We start from the raw sequence: 22,234 nt of genomic DNA, 5'->3' as shown, positions 1-22,234 counted from the left end.
AGGTCACTATTAAGCCTATCCCATTAATTCAAAGGTTTTTAATGAAGAAGTTCAAATAGATTAAAAAATAGTCTTTATACCAAAAAAAGTGCTATCCAATTGAAGTAGCTAAGAGTTTATTCCTTATGTAAAGAAAGAATTAGTACTTCTTGGGGGACTTTTTTTTCATTCATGTTTGCAGTGAAACATAAATAGCTTGATTTTTCTTAAAATGGGTATGTTTATATAAAACTGTAATCAGAATGGCAATTAATTAAGTTGAAATTTGCAGTTGCAATAATATTACAGGCATTTCCTTCAACTGTCTTAGAGTCAGAAAACACAAAATGTCAGCAAAATTATTCCTTTCACCACATTAATCAATAGAAATGCTTGTATTCATATGGTAATATTTTGATGTAGGAATCATGACCTCTAGCAGCTCTAGACAGATAAAAATTCTTCAAATTGAAGCTTTGTCCATAGAAATACAGCATTTCCTAACATCTTGAGCAGCTTGAGCATGGTAAGACTTTGAAAGTATACTGACAACTATTTCTGTAGAATGTTTCAAAGCAGTATTTTTATTCTTTCCAGAAACTCATATAAAACCTTTATTTGCTTTTCATTTTAATCTGTACAAAGAACAATCATGACCTTACATTTCAGAATTCTATTCTTTCCTAGCAGCAGCATTACTGTGATCATCAACAATAACCAGCTGTATCAAATCTGTACATGGAAAAGACTCATAAAAGGACAATGATGGCTAATCAAACTTCTCTCTTGAAAAATACTCAAAATGCAAACTTTAGGTCATTAATTCTTCAGGATTTTGTTTCATATGGTAATGTGATTCTCTGACTCAAGGTTGTCAAGTGACTTGGGATATATTTTGGATCAAGGAAAAGACTTGTGGACTTTTTTAAAATGAAATGTGCCATGAAAATCCACATTTCATTTATTCACAAGGCATTTAGAGGACTTTTGACTTTTTGTTCTTCTGTTATAATTATTAATACCATTAAGATAATTCTAATCCTCTGTTCTGTGTGACATTGGCATGTAAGTTTCTAAGGGCACAGAACTCTTTAGGGTTTTTCAGAGGGAAAATGCATCTAGAAACTGGGATAATTTTTAGAGAACTGGAAGTTGCTTTCTACCTGTGAAAAAATTAATATGTTTGGGTATGAAATTTAATCCTAATCAGTGGTGTACAGAGTAATTATATGTTTTTAAGGACTATTCAAGATTCTAAATCATAATAAACACTCATGGGCAGATACAGACCACATAATGCATAATTTTGAATGATGCTGTCCCTCTTTTGGAAATATCTATCTCTTGGATTACAGATTAAAACTTTTGCATGTGCTGAGTATTTAATTTTGGCACGCAGGGAGTACTTTCTCACTTTGTTCACTTTTATAGCCCTGATTTCTGTCCTGGAGGAATTACTCATGTTTTTTTTCACTTTAGTGGTAGGAACCTGATAGTGTTTTGTCATATCCCCTTTTGGACAATTAGTGTGTCTGAGGCACGTATCAAGGTGGAATCTGAGGTTAGTTCATCCTGACTGAGTGAATATTGTCATGCCTTCCACTTTTCACAAGATAGATATTTTATCTAAATAACCAGGGGGTGTTCTTTGCCTCTTCAGAAGTATAAGGTCATTACAGAATCTTTGGTGAGGCAGCTCTTTGCTTCTTCCATTGCCTTATAGTCTCTCCCAAGAGTGGAGTAAAGGAAAAAGTGGTCTTTTTCTTTCCAGGTAGGTGGAAACTGTTTCCCTAGTGGTGGCTGAATTTCATCCTAGATGACACAGGGTAGAAAGGGACCAGTTCCATCTCTCAGATGATCAATTATGTAGAATATGTGTGACTTTGCTTAAGGCCATTCAAATCAAGTATTCAGATTCCCACAATCATAGCTGCAAATCACTGGGATAACAGAGAGGCTGGGGGAGATCTGTCAGGAAGCAACAAATGCAGAGCTGCTCATAAAGGAAGGAAGGAAGGAAGGAGGCAGCTGAAGGTAAGAGCAAGGCAGGCAGCAATCGGTGCAGTCCTGTGGTGCACCCACTTTTGCACTGTTCAGTTGGTCACTGAACCAGTACCCAACTACTCCTTTTTTCTCATTAGACATTTTCCTTTTGGCAGTACTTGAGTGCTTTACACTCTAGATCTCAAACTGAATGTGCTTTACTGAGTTGAAATATGCCTGCTCTCTGCAGCATGGTGCTAGAAGTCATTTGGAAGTACATCTAAGAAAGGACTTTTTGGGGGTTTTAATTGGGAAAAAATGAGAAATGTGATGACACAAAGTGGCAAAAAATTCTCAGGATATTGCTAGTCTGAGAAGTTCTAGCAATGGTAAAGTTAACTATGCTGGCACTGATACTGTAGTCTTTTGAGAAGCTACAGCTCTGTGAATTTCCACATTACAAAGCCCAGCAATATTCAGTTAATATTAGATACAATTCTCTCCTAATGATTTATGTCATAGACATGGAAGAGCAAGCTGAACATAATATGGTTTCCAGGGAAACATCCTTATTAACTAAATTTCCTGATCAAGTGCATCCTGATTTAATAAAAATATATTGATTGTTGTGACATAATCAGGAAAGATAACTATGGAGTTAAAAAGCTTTGACGCAGATTACTGAAATTTAGACAACAGGAAACAGCTTTATATAAATTCTGATTTCTAAATAGTAGCTTCAATTTAGGTTTTGGGTTTTTTTTGGTTTTTTTTGGTTGGTTTTTTTTGGTTTTTTTTTGTTTTTCACAACTTCTAGTCTTTAGAGGATTCAGAAATACAGTGTTTATCACAAGTTAGCCCATGTTCTAAAAAATTTAATAGAAGGAATGATTAATTTTTTTAAGGGACATGAACAAATGTTTCTGTCCACTTTTAAGTTTTTATTTGAATTTTTTCTGTTTTTTTTTCCCATTTTCTATTAATTTTAAGGTGAATTTTTAACTTGAAAGAAAAAGAGATTCAGCTTTTATTTGTGGTTGGTGAATTAAGCCTAAGAATTTTGGGACAGAACAGTGTTCACAGATTTTTTCTTCTTTATTTGAAACACCTGGCAACTCAGTTGAAAGATTTCAAAGATAAATATTTGCTTTAAGAGCCTAAGCCTTTCTGGGTAAAGGAGTAATGGTCTAAAAAGAAATCACTGATATTACTGTTTGATTTTGATCCTGACTGGTATAATAAGCTTGCCATAAAAACCTTTGTCATCAATTTAATTAATTCCATTAAGCATTAGAAAGTCTATGTAACTTAATAGTACCTCAAATTTGTGCAGAGAAAACTGGTAATTTGATTTCTTACTTCTCTTGTGCCTGTATTCTATTTAGTTAATGTTGACAGAGTACTCTGTTTGGTTCTGTAGTCCTAAATGTGTGTTAAATCATTTTGCAGTCATCCTATCTAAAATCTGGACATGATTTGTCTTCAGATCTTTGATTTTCTAGTCTATTGAGCAGTGTGCTGAACACTGTAAAGGAAAAAAATCAAAAAATGAATATATGAAAAATCTTAAGATTATGAGATAAAAAATAACCTAGTGTTATGAAATATGCTTATCATGCCTGTTTATAAACATACTTTTAATATTCTTATTTAGTAATATTAATTGAATAATAACCAGAACAGGCACACACAAATACACAGAAACCTTTATCAAAGAATCATAAAGTGGTCAAGACCCTTGAAGATCATCTTGTTTCAGCCTCCCTACCAAGGGCAGGTGCACCTTCCACTAGATCAGGTAGCTCAAAGCCCCGTTCAGCCTGGTCTTGAACACCTCTGTGGGGACCCTAAGAGGCATGCCCTGAGTTAGGGGACACAAGCCACTCCTTCCCAACAACTGCATTTTTACACCTCCAGGGGTGTGGCATCCACAATTTCTCTGGACAACCTCTTCCAGTGCCTCACCACCCTCAGAGAGAAAAAAAAATTCTCCTTATATCAAATTTAAAGCTACTCTCTTAATTTGAAAGCATTCCCTCTAGTCATGTCACTGCTCTTGTAAATAGTCTTGCTTCATCATTCCTGTAAATTCACTTGAGATACTGGAAGGCTGCAATTAGGTCATTCCTAAGCCTTCTCTTTTCCAGGCTGAACAATCCCAATTCTCTCAGTCTTTCCTCATAGGAGAGCTGTTCCATCCCTCTAATCATCTTGGTGGCTCTCCCCTGGATTCTCTCCCACAGGTCCATGTCCAAGCTGATGCAGCCCTGCAGGTGGGGTCTCACCAGAGCAGAGGGGCAGAGTCCCTTCCCTGTCCCTGCTGCCCACGCTGCTTTGGATGCAGCCCAGGACACGTTTGGCTCTCAGGGCTGTGAGTGCCCACGGCTGGGTCATAGTCCAGCCTCTCAGTCACCAGCACCCCCAAGCCCTTCTGGGCAGGGCTGGTCTTGAGCTGTTCATCCCCCTTCCTGTGTTGATACTGGGGGCTGTAACATCTATCTATTGCCTTTCTTTCAGCCATCAACTCATTTCATGACTAATGCCTAAAATCAGAAGCAGACAACAGCTGTCTACATGTGCCAGCTGTTAATATTTCAGATGTCACAGAAAATGTGTTATCTGCCAAAGGCTGACAGATTGACAAAGGACATTCAAGCTTCTTCTGCAGCCATTGAAGTCCAGATGAAATAGCTGAGAGCTCTTAAAAGGAATCTAGCTTCCTCTCTTTAGGCAACTGCAAAACAATTTGCATATGATTGCATATATATGTCTGAGGGAAGACATCCTTAGACTCAGGAATGAGCTTCTTCTGCTTGCTGGCCTTTAGCTGCTTCTCTGAATATTATTTGATCTCTCAGATAAATGTTCTATGATATCTAGAAATTTACTGCACTGTACAGATATGCTCTTATATGCAATTAAATCCTGCTCTAATTTGGATGTCTTAGGTTGTCTGGTATACCAATATGGGTCTGGCAGATATGGCACAAAATCTGGATGAGCATTGCACTCTTCTGGCCAGACATCAGTGAGATCACAGAATCAGAGAATCATTCAGGTGGGAGCAGGCCTCGGGAGTGCTACAGTCCAACTCCTGCTCAGAGCTAGGTCACTTGTGAGGTTAACCTAATTCAATGGGATCTTGAAAACTTACATGGTAATCTACAACATCTCAAAAGCTGGTAGATACTTGTATGTAGGCAAGTGAATCAAACACAACATCTACAACTTGCAGCCTCCTTCTTTGGAATCACAATAGACTATCCTTGCACCTGTATGAACTGAGCATTGCTCAGGTGGGAACATTGTTTTTGTTTGGTTTTAAAAATAAGGAATGTTCCTGCAAAGAGATGCCTTCTGTGTTCTTTCAGTGTTGTGCTGGAAACCATTAAAAATAAGTCAACTTACAAGACACTATTTAGTTTTTTTCAAAGCCTTCAGTAAAAGATTAGTAAGATTGTAGTCTTAAGGGCTGGTGAAACACTGGCCTTAAAATCCTTTAAAAATCAACTATTTTATTTTCTCTCTGTGTTCCAAGAAAACATAGCCCTGTAAAACTGTGTGTTCTAGAATGAAGAAATATACTTGTGACATCCATTTGTATTTGTCTCTCATTGATAGTATTGCTTTTCTAGGAATTTCTAGGCTGTTTTATTCACTTACTGTCATTCACAGATATTGGCTGACCTGGAAAACCATGCACTTTTTAAAGATGACCTAGAATGTCAGAAGCTTATTCTGGAAGCCATGAAATATCATCTTTTACCAGAAAGAAGAACTCTTATGCAAAGTCCAAGAACTAAGCCTAGAAAATCTACAGTTGGAACACTTTACGCTGTTGGAGGAATGGATAACAACAAAGGTATTATAGGATATTTGTTGCTTTATGAGTTATACTTCATATTTTCTTTGTCAGAAAATGGTGACATAACTTTCTATTGCAAGATTGGTGGGGGGATGTCTAAATCAATCAAGAAATGTTGCCAAGATTTTGGTCCAGTGAAAATCTCCTGATATTTAAAGAGAAGCATAATACAGTTAGAGAAAAGAAACTGAGTTTTGAGTTCATTCTTTGTTCAAAATTATTATAATTTTCAGAAAGAAATTTAACAAAAAAGCTAGAATGGTAGTAGTATACCTTAGTTATAGTTTTCTAGAATTTGTTTTTCCTTTTTAAGTCCAAAACTTCTCTCAGTTTTTCTAACCTTTGATAAAAGGCAGCTTGATATGCGGTGTATTTGATCCTTAAGTAATTGTCTGGGATATTAATGATGATTCATGGGTCTTCCAATGCAGAAATTTTTAAGTCTTCTAGAGAGAATAGATAACTAGCTTCAGCTAGATTGCTAGTTTGTCAACAGATAAAGGAAGATAAAATTAGCCCCATTTTTCTATGAAGTAGGAAAAAGTGGAAAATTTATTAAAGCATTTTGTAATCATTTGTTTGGAATAAGAGTTATGATGATAGGTTGTGCTTTCATTTCTGGTAAATTTAATCCACTGTTTTCTTGAATGGAGTGAAACAAAATACTTGAACTAAAAGCTAGCTATATTACAAGTTTATATACTCAAAAAGGCTTTATTTTTTTTTGGTGATATTCGCTAACAATTCTGCAGCATTTAAATTTTCATGTCCATATTTAGACTGAAGACTATACCTTCAGGAACAAAAAATAAACTGTACTTTTAAAAGTATATTATAAAATTATATCTTTAGTATTTCCCAAATCTTAGTCTAGGTGCTGTTGTTAAAGTTGTTTCACTAAATAGCTGTGACAATATTGTTTGCAAAATTCCATGGCATGTTTTTTTCCCATACGGTTGTACCAGTGATTAGAATATATGACATCTGTGCCTGTGTGAAAATAAATGGGTAGCATCAAGAGAAATATGACAAGCAAGTTGAGGCAGCTTCATGCTTTTGAAATGAAGCTGTGCCAGGGGAGGTTTAGATCAGATACCAGGAAAAGATTCTTCACCCAAAGGGTGATTGGGCACTGGAAGAGCCTCCCCAGGGAAGTGGTTACATCACAAAATCCGTCTGAGTTCGAAAAGTGTTTGGAAAATGCTCTCAGTCACATGGTGTGATTCCTGGGGATGTCCTGTGCAGGGCCAGGAGTTGGACTGGGTGGTCCTTGTGGGGCCCTTCCAACTCAGCTTATTCTGTAGCTATGTGACTCTGTGACTGTGATTCTGCCCTTCAACCCCACTTTCTTGAGGCCCCCCGTGGAGTATGGAATCTATTTCTGGGATCCTATAATGACACCCTTCTGCAGCGAGTCTTGAGGAGGGCCACAAAGTTGATCAGAGCGCTGGAGCACCTCTCCTGTGAAGGCAGGCTGAGAGACCTGGGACTGTTCAGCACAGAGAAAAAAAGGGCCCCAGGGAGACCTTATAATAACCCACCTTCCAATACCTAAAAGAGCCAACAAGAGAGCTAGTGACAGTTTTTACAAGGCGTGTAGTCATAGCACAAGGGGTAATGACTTCAAACTGAGGTTGTAGGTTCAGATCAGACATTAGGAAGTAATTGGTTACTGAGGGTGGTGGTGAGATACTGGTGCATGTTGCCCAGAGAAGTTGTCCCATGCCTGGAAGTGTTCAAGGCCAGGCTAGATAAGGCTTTGAGCAATATGGTCTAGAGAAAAGTATCCATATCGTGGCTCAGGGGTTGGAACTAGATGCTCTTTTGTGTTTGACGGTCCCTTCAATCCCAAACTGTTCTATGATTCTATGGCAATAAGAAATTGTTGATGAAAGAACCAACACATATATATATATATATATATATTCTTAAAGTAACTGCAGATTATTTGTGTCCTTTTAACAGTTATACAGTTATAAAAAATTGTGTAGCTAAATGTTAGTCATGGATATGCAGAGAACATTGTCTTTGGATGATAAAATACAAAGACTGTTTCCTCTTACTTACGACAAATTACAATAAACACAAGGATTCAGGTAGGAAATGACCCAATAATGAATCCAATTTGGGTGCAGCTGTATTTGTTCTCATTTACTATTAATATCTGTTTCTCAATAAAAATACAGAGATATTTAGGATGACAGCACAAGGCAAAGCCCCATTACCACATCAAGACACAGCCTATTTTGCAGATTCAGGTCAGGCAGAGGCAGTTAATTTCTGTAGCAGCAGGAGAAAACACACAGCAACAGAGGTTCAGCCCTCTGTTGCTGCAATCTCTGACTGAAAACTAGCAGGACTTTCACACATTTACAGCAGATAAAAACTGCTTTGAGAATGGGCTGGTATGGCAGAGGAGCATCTGCGTAGCAGGAGCCTGTGTTACAGCTGATGCAATATGTATTCCCAGCAACCCAGGCTCTGCAGCTGTGCTGTCTCAGCTTGCATCTGTTCAGCTCATCCCTCTTGTGATCCTGCTGTGTTCTTGACTAGCTTTTATGCCCAGTGAATCTTGATTCCACACATCCATTTAGGAGACCTGAGTGCTCTTTGCCTGCTTTGAAGAGGCACTGAGTTCATAAAGTGAGCCTGGGCTGGGAGATGATGCTGATACAGTATTATCTCTCCTAAAGAATTAGTAATTTGTTTTTTCCCCCACAATTTTCTTCACTGAAAGACTGATATGGATGGTTGAAATTCACAATGATGTATTTTTAATACTTCCTCATGTTTGCTACCAAATGTGAAACTGTTGCAAATAATTGGCTGAGTTAGACAGCCAATTAGTAATTTATTAACTAGCATATAAAATAGTGGCTAAGTGCAAATATTATGAAAGCATTTGAAGGTTATATGGCTCATCACATAAAAAGTAGCCTAGCATACTAAGTTTGTTTTGAAGCCTCTTCTATAATTATCTTCCTTTCCATAAAAATGAAGTGATAATTAAACTCCAGCAAACAGCAACTGGAATTTTGCCTGATGTAAGAAATTAATGCAGCATAGTACTAAATGGATAGAAAGGAAAGCATCAAAGTTAGATGGATTTGTAATTTTCATGTCCTAGACAAACTAAAAGAATTTAAATCTCTTTTTCCACACACCTTTACTTATTTCTTAATTTAATTTTAAGGGCACATATAAGAAACACATTTTCTCAGTATGTCTGCATTAATGGAATGGGATGCATTAATAGATTGTGGGTATGTGCTGCTGACAATGTTCCATTTACTTTACCCATTAATATCATCACACTGACTTCTCTAATTTGGATTAGCAATATTTAATCATGTAATAGTATACAGAAGTCCACAAATAGAGGAGGATGATTGACTGAAAAAAATGAGTAATTGCAAGAAATGGACATACAGGAATTTTTAGGAATGATTAAGCTTTGACTTCCTACAGCCATACTGGAAACCCAAATATAGAGCAGAAGCCAAATGGTAGAACATGACATATACGGTCTATGTTAGATGGTGCTATGGATTTTGAGCAGGAAAATATGCAGCAAATGGAGATTGGTATCAGTAATCAAGCAATGTTGTAATGATGTCAGAATGCTGATTAATTTCTCCTGAGGTGTTTTAACCTGTCTCACTCTAGGTAGTAGTTAGAATAATAAGGGAAAAGGAGAACTTGCAGAAAAAGAAAATAAAGGTGTTACAGTAACCATTATCTAAAACACTGGTATGTATTACTTTTGGAATAGCCCTAGACTAGCTCCTCAAAGCCCTAGATTAGTTATTTGTTTACTGAATCCCAGTCTTTAAATAAATACAAGGGAAAAAGTAATGAAAAGTTGCATGAGCAAGAAACTCTTCCATAAAAATGTAGTAGGTCATTTTAAAAAGTGATGGAATAGTCAATTTACTGAAGCACTGATATTATATATGTGTTTTGCATTAATCTTAAGACTAGACATAAAACCTGCTGCCAAAAGTACCCTGGTGGTAAACAGGTAATGTTCATCATTAAGCTATATCAAGCAATAATAAAATTTCTTTTATTATTTTATATATACCTTTTAAAAAGATCTCTTCTATTGCTACAGATATATTAAAAAAAATGAACCTTTTGAAATGTGAAATTGAGGCCTCTAGTCATTCTTCTTTATACACCCACGTTGCATATTTTTCCTTTTCTTTAATGTATTTTAAATCATTGCAATAATCCTCTTTACTCCACAATTCAATTTATCAAATGTGGTTTATTACACATATATATATATATATAATTATTTCACAGGAATGCCATCTAGCATAGCTATATGAAGTTACTCTTGGTCTAGTGAATTTTGGAGATGTCCATGCTTTTCTGGACTTTTTTAGTTTTGATTTTTGTTTTGTTTTGTTTTGTTTCATTTTGTTTCTTGCAAAAACATTTCTGAAAACAGATTTCATTTAAATTTTATTTTAAATTTATATTTTTTCATTCTCATATAGGCATATTTTTTTAAATGCTGAAAAAAATATTCAAAAACCTATGGTAAATACTGTAAAAAAGGGGCAAAAATAGGGAAAGATCATGTGTTTCCTCTTAGGTAGTTCTTCCAGCTTCTTGAGATATGTGTATGAGTTGTCTGTGACTTGAATCTGTCTTCTTCCTCTTCAGTTTAGTAGGAATTTGTTAAAAATAGTATAAAAAAAACATTAAAAAGAAGAAAATGAAATTTATCAAGATTGTTAGATGGCATTTTGCACGTTGTAAAAATTGCTACAAACCACTTTGTCTTCACATACATAAAACGTTTGACAACATTCATTATCTATCCATTTGATGCACAAAACTATCTTGAGTAAACATCTTATCTTCATCTCACTTGCATTTTCATTCTAAATATGCAACGTACAGTAACTGTGTTTAATTTTCAGAATGTGGGTGCCTAAAGTCCTGTATTTGTATAATACACAAACAGCAAAATCTACTTATGAAGACTACTTTCCTTTAAAAGAAAGAAAAGTCCAAAGTGTTTATTTCTGAATATTTCTCCTTGATGTGCTTTTTGAAAAGTTTTATATAAATTTGCATACTTTGTAAGTATACTTATGATGTGCATATATCAGCCCTGGTCTGACTCCAGGAGCAGCCCCTGTCAAGCAGGGACATAAACATTCTGTTGTTACCCACTGCATAAACAGATGTTCACAAAAGAACTGAGAAGTGAGAACTTGATGGTCCTTCTTGCAATCCTACTCTTTTTATTGATAACATCACGTATATGTCATTACCACTCCTCTGTATGAGTTTCTTCTGACTTTGGTGCTAATTTGTTTTCACCGGTGTTTTCCATGAGGACATTTCTTATCTTAAAGAATCTTAAAGAATGTATTCATAGCCTTAAAATACCTCAAAAGCACAATAAGCCAAAATAAATTGTGCCTCTGACATTCCAAGCAGCTGTCAGTATACCACTTTTTTATTTAGACACCTACAGTTTTTCTCTGAAATCTTGTCTGCTCTATTTAAGCAGCAGTTCTATGTCAGCTAACAACTGCAGTGTTTTCAAGTATCAGAAGTGAGCAATTTTGCTGAGATAGATGTGAAGGAGCAGTGAAGGGTACTGGGGTTGTTAAGGCTGCGGAAAAGGAGGCTCTGGAGAGATATTATCACTCTGTACCACTACCTGAAAGGAGTTTGTGCAAGGTGGGAGTCAGTGTCTTTTCCCTAGTAACAAGCAATACAGCAGGAGGTAATTACACCAAATATCACCAGCAGAGGCTATGACTGGACATTAGGAAAAATTTTTTCTGGTGAAAGAGTTGTCAAGCATTGGAACAGGCTGCCCAGTGAAATGGTTGAGTCTCCATCCCTGGAGGTATTTGAAAGCTATCTAGATGCAGCACAGAGCGACAAGTTCTTTGTGGTTCACTCAGCAGTGCTGGGTTAAGGGTTGGCAATCTTTTCCAACCAAAATGAGTCTATGGTTTTGTGTTTGCTCAGTTCCATGTAGTATACTTCACGATTCTTTCTTATAGTTTCTGGAATTCATCTTTCAAAATATTGACCCATTTAAAGGTTTTTTTTAAAATATAAAAATGTGTGTTGACATAATCCAGTGTTTTCTTAGATATTCTCTAGTTAGATATGGAAGACGTTGGAAATGGAAAGCAATTTACCTTAAATCTAAAATGCACTAATAAACAAGTAACATTCCAGTAGCTTTAGGTCAACATTGTACCAATGACCTGTTTTCCTTTTTCGTGCTTTCTGGAAGACTCAACAGGAAAATGATAATGGAACATATAAACAGAAAGAACACAAAGAAGTATACTCTTGTTGGAGAAATCAAGATAGCATAGTAATGTCATCATGGTGGATTTTCATGAGAAAATTAGAATACCAGAATAAGTGGCAAGCAGGCCATGCAGAATGAATAAGTAAAATTTTCAGTGGCTGTATTGCAAATATGCATTGAAACTCACTTTTCCTTATATGTTCCTTAAACAGAAAAGATGTCATTTAGCTGTGGCAAAATGAAAAATCCACTACTTTTTAAAACAGAAAACCAGACAATGGATTTTGGGAGAATTGGTTTATCTTTTGCAGAAATGCATACTTTTTAATATAGCCCAGGAGTTCATTATTGAATATATGCTTGATAAAGTAAAAGAGAGTCTGATTTTTAGTGTGATTCACACAATACTAAACAGAAAATGAACTGTTTCAAGAAATATCAATCTATCTATCTATCTATCTATCTATCTGTCTGTCTATCTGTCTATTTATATCTTATATTTAGCTAGCAACAAAACATCCTGGAGAGAGAAACCATAATTAATGAAACAGCAGGAATTAACCTCATGAAGTTCAATACGGAGAAGCACAAAGTCCTATGTCTGTTCTTGATAGGAACAACCTGTGGAACCAGTGTAATTTGAGGGCCACCCAGCTGGACAGCAGCTTGGCAGAAAAGTGCCTGAGATCATTTTGCCCCAAACATCTTCCTAACAATTGTTCAGATATTTGGAAACAGCAAAATTGCACCTGCAGATTTGATCCCTGGGAAGAGATCTAGGTAGCAGAGGAAGCTGTACAGAGCAGCCACCCTCTCCATCCACTGTCTGCTCCCTGGGAGCCCTTGCATGAGAATTTTAAAGCGTGTGCTGCAATGAAAGAGGAAGATATGAGGGGAATTTTTTTCCATTTTCATTTGCTTTTGGTTTCTCTTTAAGGCACCGAGAAAGATATGCCTCAATACTCACTGCAGAGGTGAGAGTTGTTTCCAGAGAATTTACCCCCAGCAGGTGGTACCACAAGAGGTCACTTTACATGCCTCACTACTAAGACAATGCTCTGCATCTCTTTGAGAACTGAGCTACATCAAGAATAAGGAAACAGTCTTTTCCTAGGTAATTATTGGAAAAAAAGATGGGTAAAATACCACTCTTTGAGGTTTAAATCACCCTCTATCCCTTCTCTTTTCAGTCATCAAATTGCTTACCTCTTCCTCACTCTGGTCATATCTCACTGGAAATACTGGTCAGTCCTTTAAGAGCATCTCAGACAGGTGATGAAAGGACAGGAGCCTCTCTCCTGTGAAGGAAGGCTGAGAGATTTGGGACTGCTCAGCCTAGAGAAGAGATGAGCTCCAGAGGTCCCTTCCAGCCTCAACCGTTCTGCGACTCTGCAACATGTTAGTGTATTTGTAGAGTAAAAGTAGAGCCTGGCTAATTACTTCACCAGAGGAATATAAAATACACTGGCTAATCACTAATGAGATAATTAAATGTATAAATCACACTAAAATTCTCTTCTCGTCCAGTTCTTATAAGTATTAACATGATTACTTCCTTCTTTTCACTCCTATGATTTTCAATATGTCCCAAAACATTCAGTCTCATTGGCTAATTAGCAGTTTAAGTACTCTGATTTAGCAGAGCATTTCAGAATAAAAAAAAAAACAAACTAAAAAACCCAAAAAAACCCATCCATATTTTAACACCATCTGGTACTTTTTCAGTACTTATTTTACACCACTAAATTTCTGGGGTTTTTTTTCAGTGTAATTATCTTCTGAAACTGCTGATTCATTTATAGTTTGAAACATAAAGAAGATCGTGAAGTGACTTATTCTGGAGCCTCCATGGCTTCAAATGTGAGAGAAGAGCAAAAGTTATCACACACAAGATAAATTTTATAATCCCACAAACTTTTTACCTTGTCAATCTGTTGCCCTGGAATTCACACCTGTTGGTACAAACTATGGGATTATGCAGACAGTGCAAGAGGGTTGTGCATCATGGGTTTGTAAGGGGGATTATTATCCCAAGAACAGCCCTGTGTTCCTCCTAATTACTTCCCTGCAACTTACTCTATTGTCTGAAATTCCCAGCGCAGATATCTTATCACCTAAAAAAATAACCAAAACAACCCCCCCCAAAAAAAAACCAAACCGAAACAAAAAAAAAAAACATGAAAAATCCCACCTTTGTGTGTAAGCTAGAGAAGACACATGCCTGGCAGATGGATAACTTAGAGAACTTCTATACTATCAGAAACCTTAGCTTTTTCTGTACACTAGCCAATTTCTGTACCCTGATGGCCAAAGTTTCATTAATGGTTGTCACTACTGGTATTGGCTTTAGAGTAAACCACCACAAATTCTGAATCTTGCTCTGTAAATAGTTCAGATCCGGAACCCTCAACAGCTATTGTGGGTAAGGCTTGAAAAATGCTGGCATCTCCCAGTGTAGTCCTCCAGCTCTATCTTGCACCTTCAGCCACCTCACAAATCTCCTTGTCAAATTCTAGGAAATGCTCTGGAAGCCTCTATTGTCAAGCACAAGAACATCCAAGTAAGCTTCAGTAGAGCTTTCACCTTACTTTTAATACTCTGAACTGGAAAACCAAATAAACACAATTATCTTTTTAAACTACAGATGGCACCATATAGAATCCAAGCAGCATTATCTGGGTCACACCTGTAAAGATTAGGAATAGCACCCTGTGCAGTGAGTTTACCTTAAAGGGAAGTAATTGCATCAAAACAGAATCTCCCATGAGCTGAGCTAAGGGCTAAGCAGTGTGGATGAGCATCTCTACATCTATAATGCAAAATAATGAAAGAAGGCTGAGGGTTATGGGAAACTGGTACTTTTGCAGCACCAAACTGCTCAGTTCACATTATTTAACCAAATCATGATCAAAGAAGCTTATTGATTTAGTATGGCACATAATGAACTCCCAACCAGATGAACCATGTGCTTAGAATCAGTATCAATCATGCAGTAGATAAATTGCAGTACTAGACACTTGCAAAATATTACGTCTTTAAATTACTTAATGTTCTTCGTGACCAAATCCCTCAAGGTTCTAGTTGCAGACCCACATGTACATAGACACACAAACATAGATACACAGCTTGTGTAGGTCACCATCACCTGCTCCCCACTGGTGAGAGCTCCAGTGGGTGCACACCCCTCCTGCAGAGTATGTAGTTCCCCTAGAATTTGCATTTGTCCACATGTGGAACTTTTGTTATTATTGTTACCACTTTATTTGCAGAATTTTCAGTGGGAACAGAACTGTTTTAAAAGAAGAGGCATGAATTTGTTGCTGAGCAAAGGTAGACTATCATACTGCATGGCATAAATCATTAATAAAAGGAGCTTTTGTAAGTTTTAGACTACATAAAAATATAAAATAAACCATGAGTGTTTTCTGTAATAATACATAACACTATATTGTAAAACAAAGTGCATAACGTCAAAGACATTGCCTAAAATCACTGCTGAAAAGCTGTCAGTTCTGATACTCTCGTAAATATAAAGATTTGTGGGAAAAACTTGTATTAGTTTTAGAGAATTCTGCTTGTGTAGAATAATTAAAAATGCCAAGAGGTTCGCTGATTTCATATCACTATATGGAAAATCCTTCTGACATTTTAATACGTGTTTTCACTAAAAAAAAAAGTGAGATTCTTTTTGTGTATATGTTATACATTTTTGGAGCGCTTAAAGGAATTTATAGCAGTCTTATTATAGAGTAATGAACTGCTACCCTATGCTACCATTTTCTGTGTAGCTGTTTCTTTACCAAAATAATCTCGATGGTATCTGCATCAGTAACCTCCTTAGGTCACATTCGTTCCACTTCAGTCACCATCTTCTCAGTTCAAAATGTAATATTGCAGATCACTAGATCAAGGTCATCATTTTGTGCCTACTCACAGCAGCATCTCTAAATCTTGGACAAAATGATCAGAGTACATGTCAGCAACAGCTTTAGTTATAGCAAAATCAGCAGAAAGTCTTACAGAGAAAAAAAAAAAGAAGTAGAATTTTTCTGATGATAAATGTAGAACTCCTACCCTTCTTGAGGGGTTTAAATACTAAATCACTCTACCAATAAGGGGGGAAAGTAAGGTATTTTATGTGGAAATGTTTACACCAAATACAAAGACAGTTGAACAAGCGGAATATGTTTGGCATTTTCATCTGCTTCTGAAGCAATTATCACTTTGCTTATATGAAAAGTCCTGCATTTATACCCAACTAAAATAAATATGCTGCATTCATAGCCTCAGACAATCTTCATTACTTCATGTAGCCAATGTCAGCTTGTTCAAAAATACTTAAAAATATCTTTGAAGGACAAGTTTCTAGGTATTTCTGTGTTTGACTTAAAATATTGAGTTGCAAATAATATTGCTATCCAAGTTATTCTTTTTCACTCATTGACCTTGCTGTATTATTAGTCTTCAGTCATCAAAACTGCAAAATATGTGAGAATGTCAGTAAGGTTTCTACAAAAATCTTGATTTATAAGTCATTAGCAAGGAACTGAAATATGCTTAATTTTAGAAATAGACAAAGTTTAAGAGAAGATAATTAGAGTATCATTTGAAGGGTTTCACCAAAACAATTTCACACATTCATGTGCTTCAAAATAGCAACAAAACTAAAGAAATAGAAATTTGTATTTAGTGCAATGGTGTCCTGCTTTGTAGATAAAGATGAAATCATGAGAGCTAGTACCTTAATGTTTCATCAGAAACATGGAGTGGTAGGATTGTCTTCATCCCTTCTGCATACACAGAGGAATTGTCAGCAGCAGTTGGACATTAATACAAAATTAACCTGATCATCTATGGCATTTCATTTCTGAAGGTGTCTTTGTCTGTAGGACTCTCATTACTTCATAGATCTTGATTAATCAGGGTTTATAATGCCCATATGCACAATACACAGAACTAATTTAATTCAATGCCCAACTGGATCCTAAGTAGAATTTAAGTTAGAAAAAAAACCTTAAAATGTGCCTAGAACATCAAGAAACATTGTTATGTTCTTACCAGAAATTATTTGTGCTGCCACAGTCATGGAATAGTTTTTTTTTTTTAATTTACTACACAATTTTCTTTATCATGCAAATAGCTATTAAATTAATTCTGTTTCACCTCACTATGTCTTTTTCATATATTCTCTCTTCAGTGCTACATCCTGAAATTAGTCAGTTCTAGAGTTCTGTCCATCTGAAAAATAGGAGTTTGTATGTGTATAGAGGAATTCTCTGGGTGTGCAGTACTTTTATTGCAAAATCTTCAATATTCTGTGTATTTTTCTTTCATCTTTACGATTTCATACCCACTATCTTAAAGACGCCCTAGGAAGTAATTTATTTCCTCTTTACCATTAGACCACTCAAAAAGCACTAGTGATACATCAATGAAGGAAACAATAATAGAATAAATTGTAACATTTAATTTCATGTACTTTTTAATATAGTTTGTATTTTTATTTGGATCTATGTGTGTGTTATTTATTCTGTGGTATTCCATCTGTTTTGTTTTGTTGGAAAATGTGTCTATCTCTGCATAATCAGCAGATATGCTTCAGCTCAAAATGAATAATGAATTTTTCCTTTATTTATTTTATTCATATCTTCACATTAGCCTGTATCTTCAATTTCCATAAATATATATACCAGTAACTTCCCAATTGCTTCCTACCATCCTCATGTTCTTGGGAAATTGGATTTTCTGATTTTCTGAAACATGTAATCAGAATTACTCTGGTTTGTTCATGGGGATTAGACAAAAGTCCTTGTCTACAGATTTCTGACATTGCTAAGACATCCTTTCACAGCCTGTACAGACTGAGGCTGGCAGTATTAACCAACACAGCTCATTTCTTTGAGTTTTCACAGTTTGGAAGTTGCATCTGTTAGGAGTTGGCTTGGTTGACTGCCACCCACTAGTTATGGTAGAGAGGAGAGGACTTTCTTATCTCAGCTGTCATGTGATGCTACCAATTTTTGCTAGTCACTGGAGCCAGCATCTGGGTGAGTGACTGTTCCTCCACTGCACCACAGCATGATGGCTTAACAAACTAGATAATGATCTCACCTTACAAGTGATGAAAGTGAGTGGAGATAGGGTTCTGTCCCTCTCTCTGGTAGTTCCATGTGGGGTACTCTATATTCCTTCCAGATCTGGCAGCAAAGAGTGACTCATCATCCTGCAATGTAACTATTGATTATAAATTCACTGTGCTCAGCACTGGTGAGGCTGCACCTCAAATCCTGTGTCCAGTTCTGGGCCCCTCACTGCAAGAAGGACATTGAGATCCCAGAGTGTGTCCAGAGAAGGGCAGTGGAACTGATGAAGGGTATGGGTATAAGTCTTGTGAGGAGTGGTTGAGGGAGCTGAGGTGCTTTAGCCTGGAAAAAAAAAAAAGAAGGCTCAAGGAAGAGCTTATCGCTCTCTACAACGTCCTGAAAGGAGGTTGTAGCAAGGTGGGTGTCAGTCTCTTATCCCAAGTAACAAGTGATAGGACAACAGGAAATGGCCTCAAATTGCACCAGAGGAGGTTTAGATTGGAAAAATAGCTTCACTGAAAGTGTTATCAAGTGTTATTGGAATTGCCCAGGGAAGTGATGCCCAGGGAGGTATTTAATAGAAATGCAGATGTGGTGCTTGGGGTTTAGTAGAGGATTTGACAGTGCTGGGTTAAAGGGCGAATGATTTTAAAGGTCTTTTCCAACCTAAATGACTCTGCAATTTGACAATTCTATGATCCACTTAGACTTCTGACAATGACAGAACTTCTATGCAAAGTCATAAAATATAATCAGTTAATTAAATGCTAAAACAGATTTCCAAGAAATTTCCCCAAAACCTTAATGTTTATGAATTTCTTAGCTCTTGTAGCCTTATCATAAGACAAATTTTTCTCAATATAGAATTAGCAGAAAAGGCTGTGAGAGAATCTAAGAATGACATTGCTGTCCTTTTGAATTAAGATTCCTAAAAAATGGGAAAACAGATATTTTGTAGTCCACTTAGTGACAGGAGATTTTAGCAAAAGTAGCTCAAAGGTATTGTCGAGATAAAGCAATGGCCTTGTTTGTGCTGTGTTTGATGCACCCCTGGATACTTTAGAGCTTCTGCTTTTATTCTGTTGCAGAGCAAATTTGTGATGTCAACATTTGGCATTGTAATAGTACTTTCATTCTAGACTATATGCAAATATATTCAAGCCATAAAATATATGATAGATGAAAAGTCAATATTTCAATATGGTATTGGTTTTATATAAACCAGAGGACTTGACTCTTAAATAGCTAAACTAATTTGTCTAGTAAAATCCTATTGGTATCAAGACTTGGCCTCCTCTCCTAGGTGCAGAAAATCTTTTTACTTTCAAGATCAAAACAATTGAGTTAAGAAAAGAAACCTATTCTTTTGTCAGAAATACCCAGTTTTCTTCCTAGGAAAGGTAGAAGTTTATTCTCTTTTAGTGTCTAAGTTGTGTGAATATATGACCATATGTATGGGAATGAAGCACAGTCTAAATATTATAAAAAAGAAATTCTCAAAAATCTGCAATTAAAGATATCCTAAAATCTCTGCTGATGATACCTTTCAGTTGTTCCACCAACTTTCTGTTTAAAGATTTTTCTATTTTGAGTGTTACCAATGCAGAGTCATTGCCATCAAAAGAATTACTGTTATTTAAGAGGTCTTTTCTTGTCTGAATTGCAGTCTCGAATGTATTATATTCATGTTCCCGAGAATAATGATTTTATAGGAACGACACCTATTTCACTTTGTGTGGGTGATTTTTGTCATTATTCTCATTCCCATTTCTATTGTTAGTATTATATTATTCTATCATCCTCATCCTAATCATCATTAGAAATTAGCAAGGCACCTTATTGGATAAACAGAATTTAAGCAGTCCAGGAACTCCTGGGTTAGGTTCTCAGTATGTAATATAATAAAATATTGTGGCAACCCAGACTTAGTCAATATTAGAAAATATGTAGCTGAGCATAATTCAGCCTGTTATACAAGTACAATTTTCTGAAATCAGAATGAGAAAACTTTTAAATTGTACTTTTTTCCATTGAAGTAAACAGCTTTACAGAATTCATGTGCTACAGGTCTAGCTTTTAACACAAATAGATTCAACATATAAAACATTATAACTTTATGAATATGCATCATTATAATATGCCCTGCACCACCTCCAAGAAACTGTATCAAATAAACTGTATATTTTGTTCTTTCAAACCTAAGTATTAATGAATTTACAGCTGTTTATTTTAAACTAGGATCAAAAAGATCTCTCTAAATTGAATGCAAAATTTGATTCATGTATCTTGTGGCTTAATAAAACTGGAAAGGAATTTAATACATACAGTTGTATCCTACATTGTTGTTCCTCTGCTACACTTATATACAAATTGAATTTAACTTATGTCTTTTTTAATCCAGTTAACAAACCTATTGCTTTCATGATGTTTATTTGAACTTGGTTCATTGCTTGTTGGTTACACATAATGAATGAATCCTGACAGAATTATTTTCCATGGAATTATAACATTTTATTATAATCATAAACTAACAAAGGGTTAGTTCCAAAGAGTAATGCTTCATAATTACGTTGAATTTTTTTTTCTGTAGGATATTTAAATTTTGAAAGTGAAGCACTGTTATGTGTATGTTAAAATAAAGCACTGCTTACATTTCAGATTAATCATTAGACTATTCTCTTAAGCATTAATTTAAATGCATCTATAATTTTGATATTTGTAGTTCTGCTTTTATGTCTCATCAGGAGCTACAACTATTGAAAAGTATGATCTCAGAACAAACATATGGATTCAGGCTGGAGTAATGAATGGCAGGAGGCTTCAGTTTGGTGTTGCTGTCATCGATGACAAGCTGTTTGTCATTGGAGGCCGGGATGGTTTAAAGACATTAAACACTGTTGAATGTTACAATCCAAAGACCAAGGCTTGGACTGTGTTACCACCTATGTCAACGCACAGGCATGGCTTAGGTAAGGAAAAAATATTTAAACATACCACTTTTTTTTTTTTTTGTTATGTAACGTTTAATAGAAAACTCAGTACTTTTAAGCTTTAGTAGCATTCCTACCAGTAACAATAACTAGGCTTTGCAGGCATGGTAAAAGAACTATCCTGCCTCCACAAGGTCTGCTTCTTGTTGGCCTCCAGTGGTGGGTGGTCACCCCCTCTGATTTATGCGGACCAGAGGCTTCACCATCACCCACTCAAAATTTCACCTCCTCACTCTTGGGAGGGTGCACATTGTAGGGTGCAAACCCTGGTCTAGCGAAGCACCCTAGCACCTCTACAAATGGGCAAATGTTTGACCCATTAACATCTCAGACTCCCACAGACATGTGTGGGGATGAAGGTGTTAAAAGCGGGAGAATGGCAAGGAAGATGGCAGATTTGCTCAAGTGACCTTTCAGCCTGGAATGCCAAGGCCTGAAGAATAACAGTGTGGGAGCCACATATATATATTATGCCTACTGCTGTTTATCTCTGTCTTGAAAAGTAAAATTTCTGTGTAGAGATAACAATAGGTGTTTGGAGAGGCTTATGGACATGTTTGAGCTCCCTGTTTTGGGACAGAAGTCATAAAAAGCCCAGAGGAGATCCCAGCACACTGGTAAACTGTGCAAGAGTGGGTGCTTGATAAATGGCTGCAAGCAGCAGCCCAGCCACCTGCTGGCATTGTGTTCCTCCTGCCTGTGTCTGTCTCTGCCTGGGTGTTGCTTTGGCATCCTCTGGTTTGGAAGGTAATAAATAGGAAATAAATTTACTCTTTGCATTTCAGCAGTGGTTTTGTGGTTATTCTGTCCGCCTGCCTGCCTGTGTTGACTCATGAAACACACGATGTTGTCCTGTCCATTCCCTGAGTTGCAATCAGCAAGTCCTTTGTTGTACTATTGCATCAATACCTCAGAAAAGGACCATGTTTTCCTGCTCTTTGCTCATGTCATTGGACACTTGCAATGTCCATAGGCACTGTAGCTGTCAAACAAGTCTTACAATAGAAAATAGCGATGGGAATCTATATCAGATGGC

At 36.4% G+C, this 22,234-nt stretch overlaps 1 protein-coding gene across 1 annotated transcript in view; it reads left to right on the top strand.

Annotated features, from left to right (window-relative positions):
• Positions 1-22,234, top strand: part of KLHL1 (kelch like family member 1) — a 182,629-nt gene that overhangs the window by 130,165 nt on the left and 30,230 nt on the right. The window contains exons 6-7 of the mRNA XM_066545060.1: positions 5,638-5,824; positions 20,953-21,177. Coding sequence (XP_066401157.1) covers positions 5,638-5,824; positions 20,953-21,177 — 412 coding nt within the window. The remainder of the gene's footprint in view (positions 1-5,637; positions 5,825-20,952; positions 21,178-22,234) is intronic.

This window comes from Molothrus aeneus, chromosome 2 (genome assembly GCF_037042795.1).
Source record: "Molothrus aeneus isolate 106 chromosome 2, BPBGC_Maene_1.0, whole genome shotgun sequence".
NCBI lineage: Eukaryota > Metazoa > Chordata > Aves > Passeriformes > Icteridae > Molothrus > Molothrus aeneus.
The sequence above is the reverse complement of the archived record's forward strand: the minus strand, read 5'-3'. Positions and strand labels throughout refer to the sequence as shown.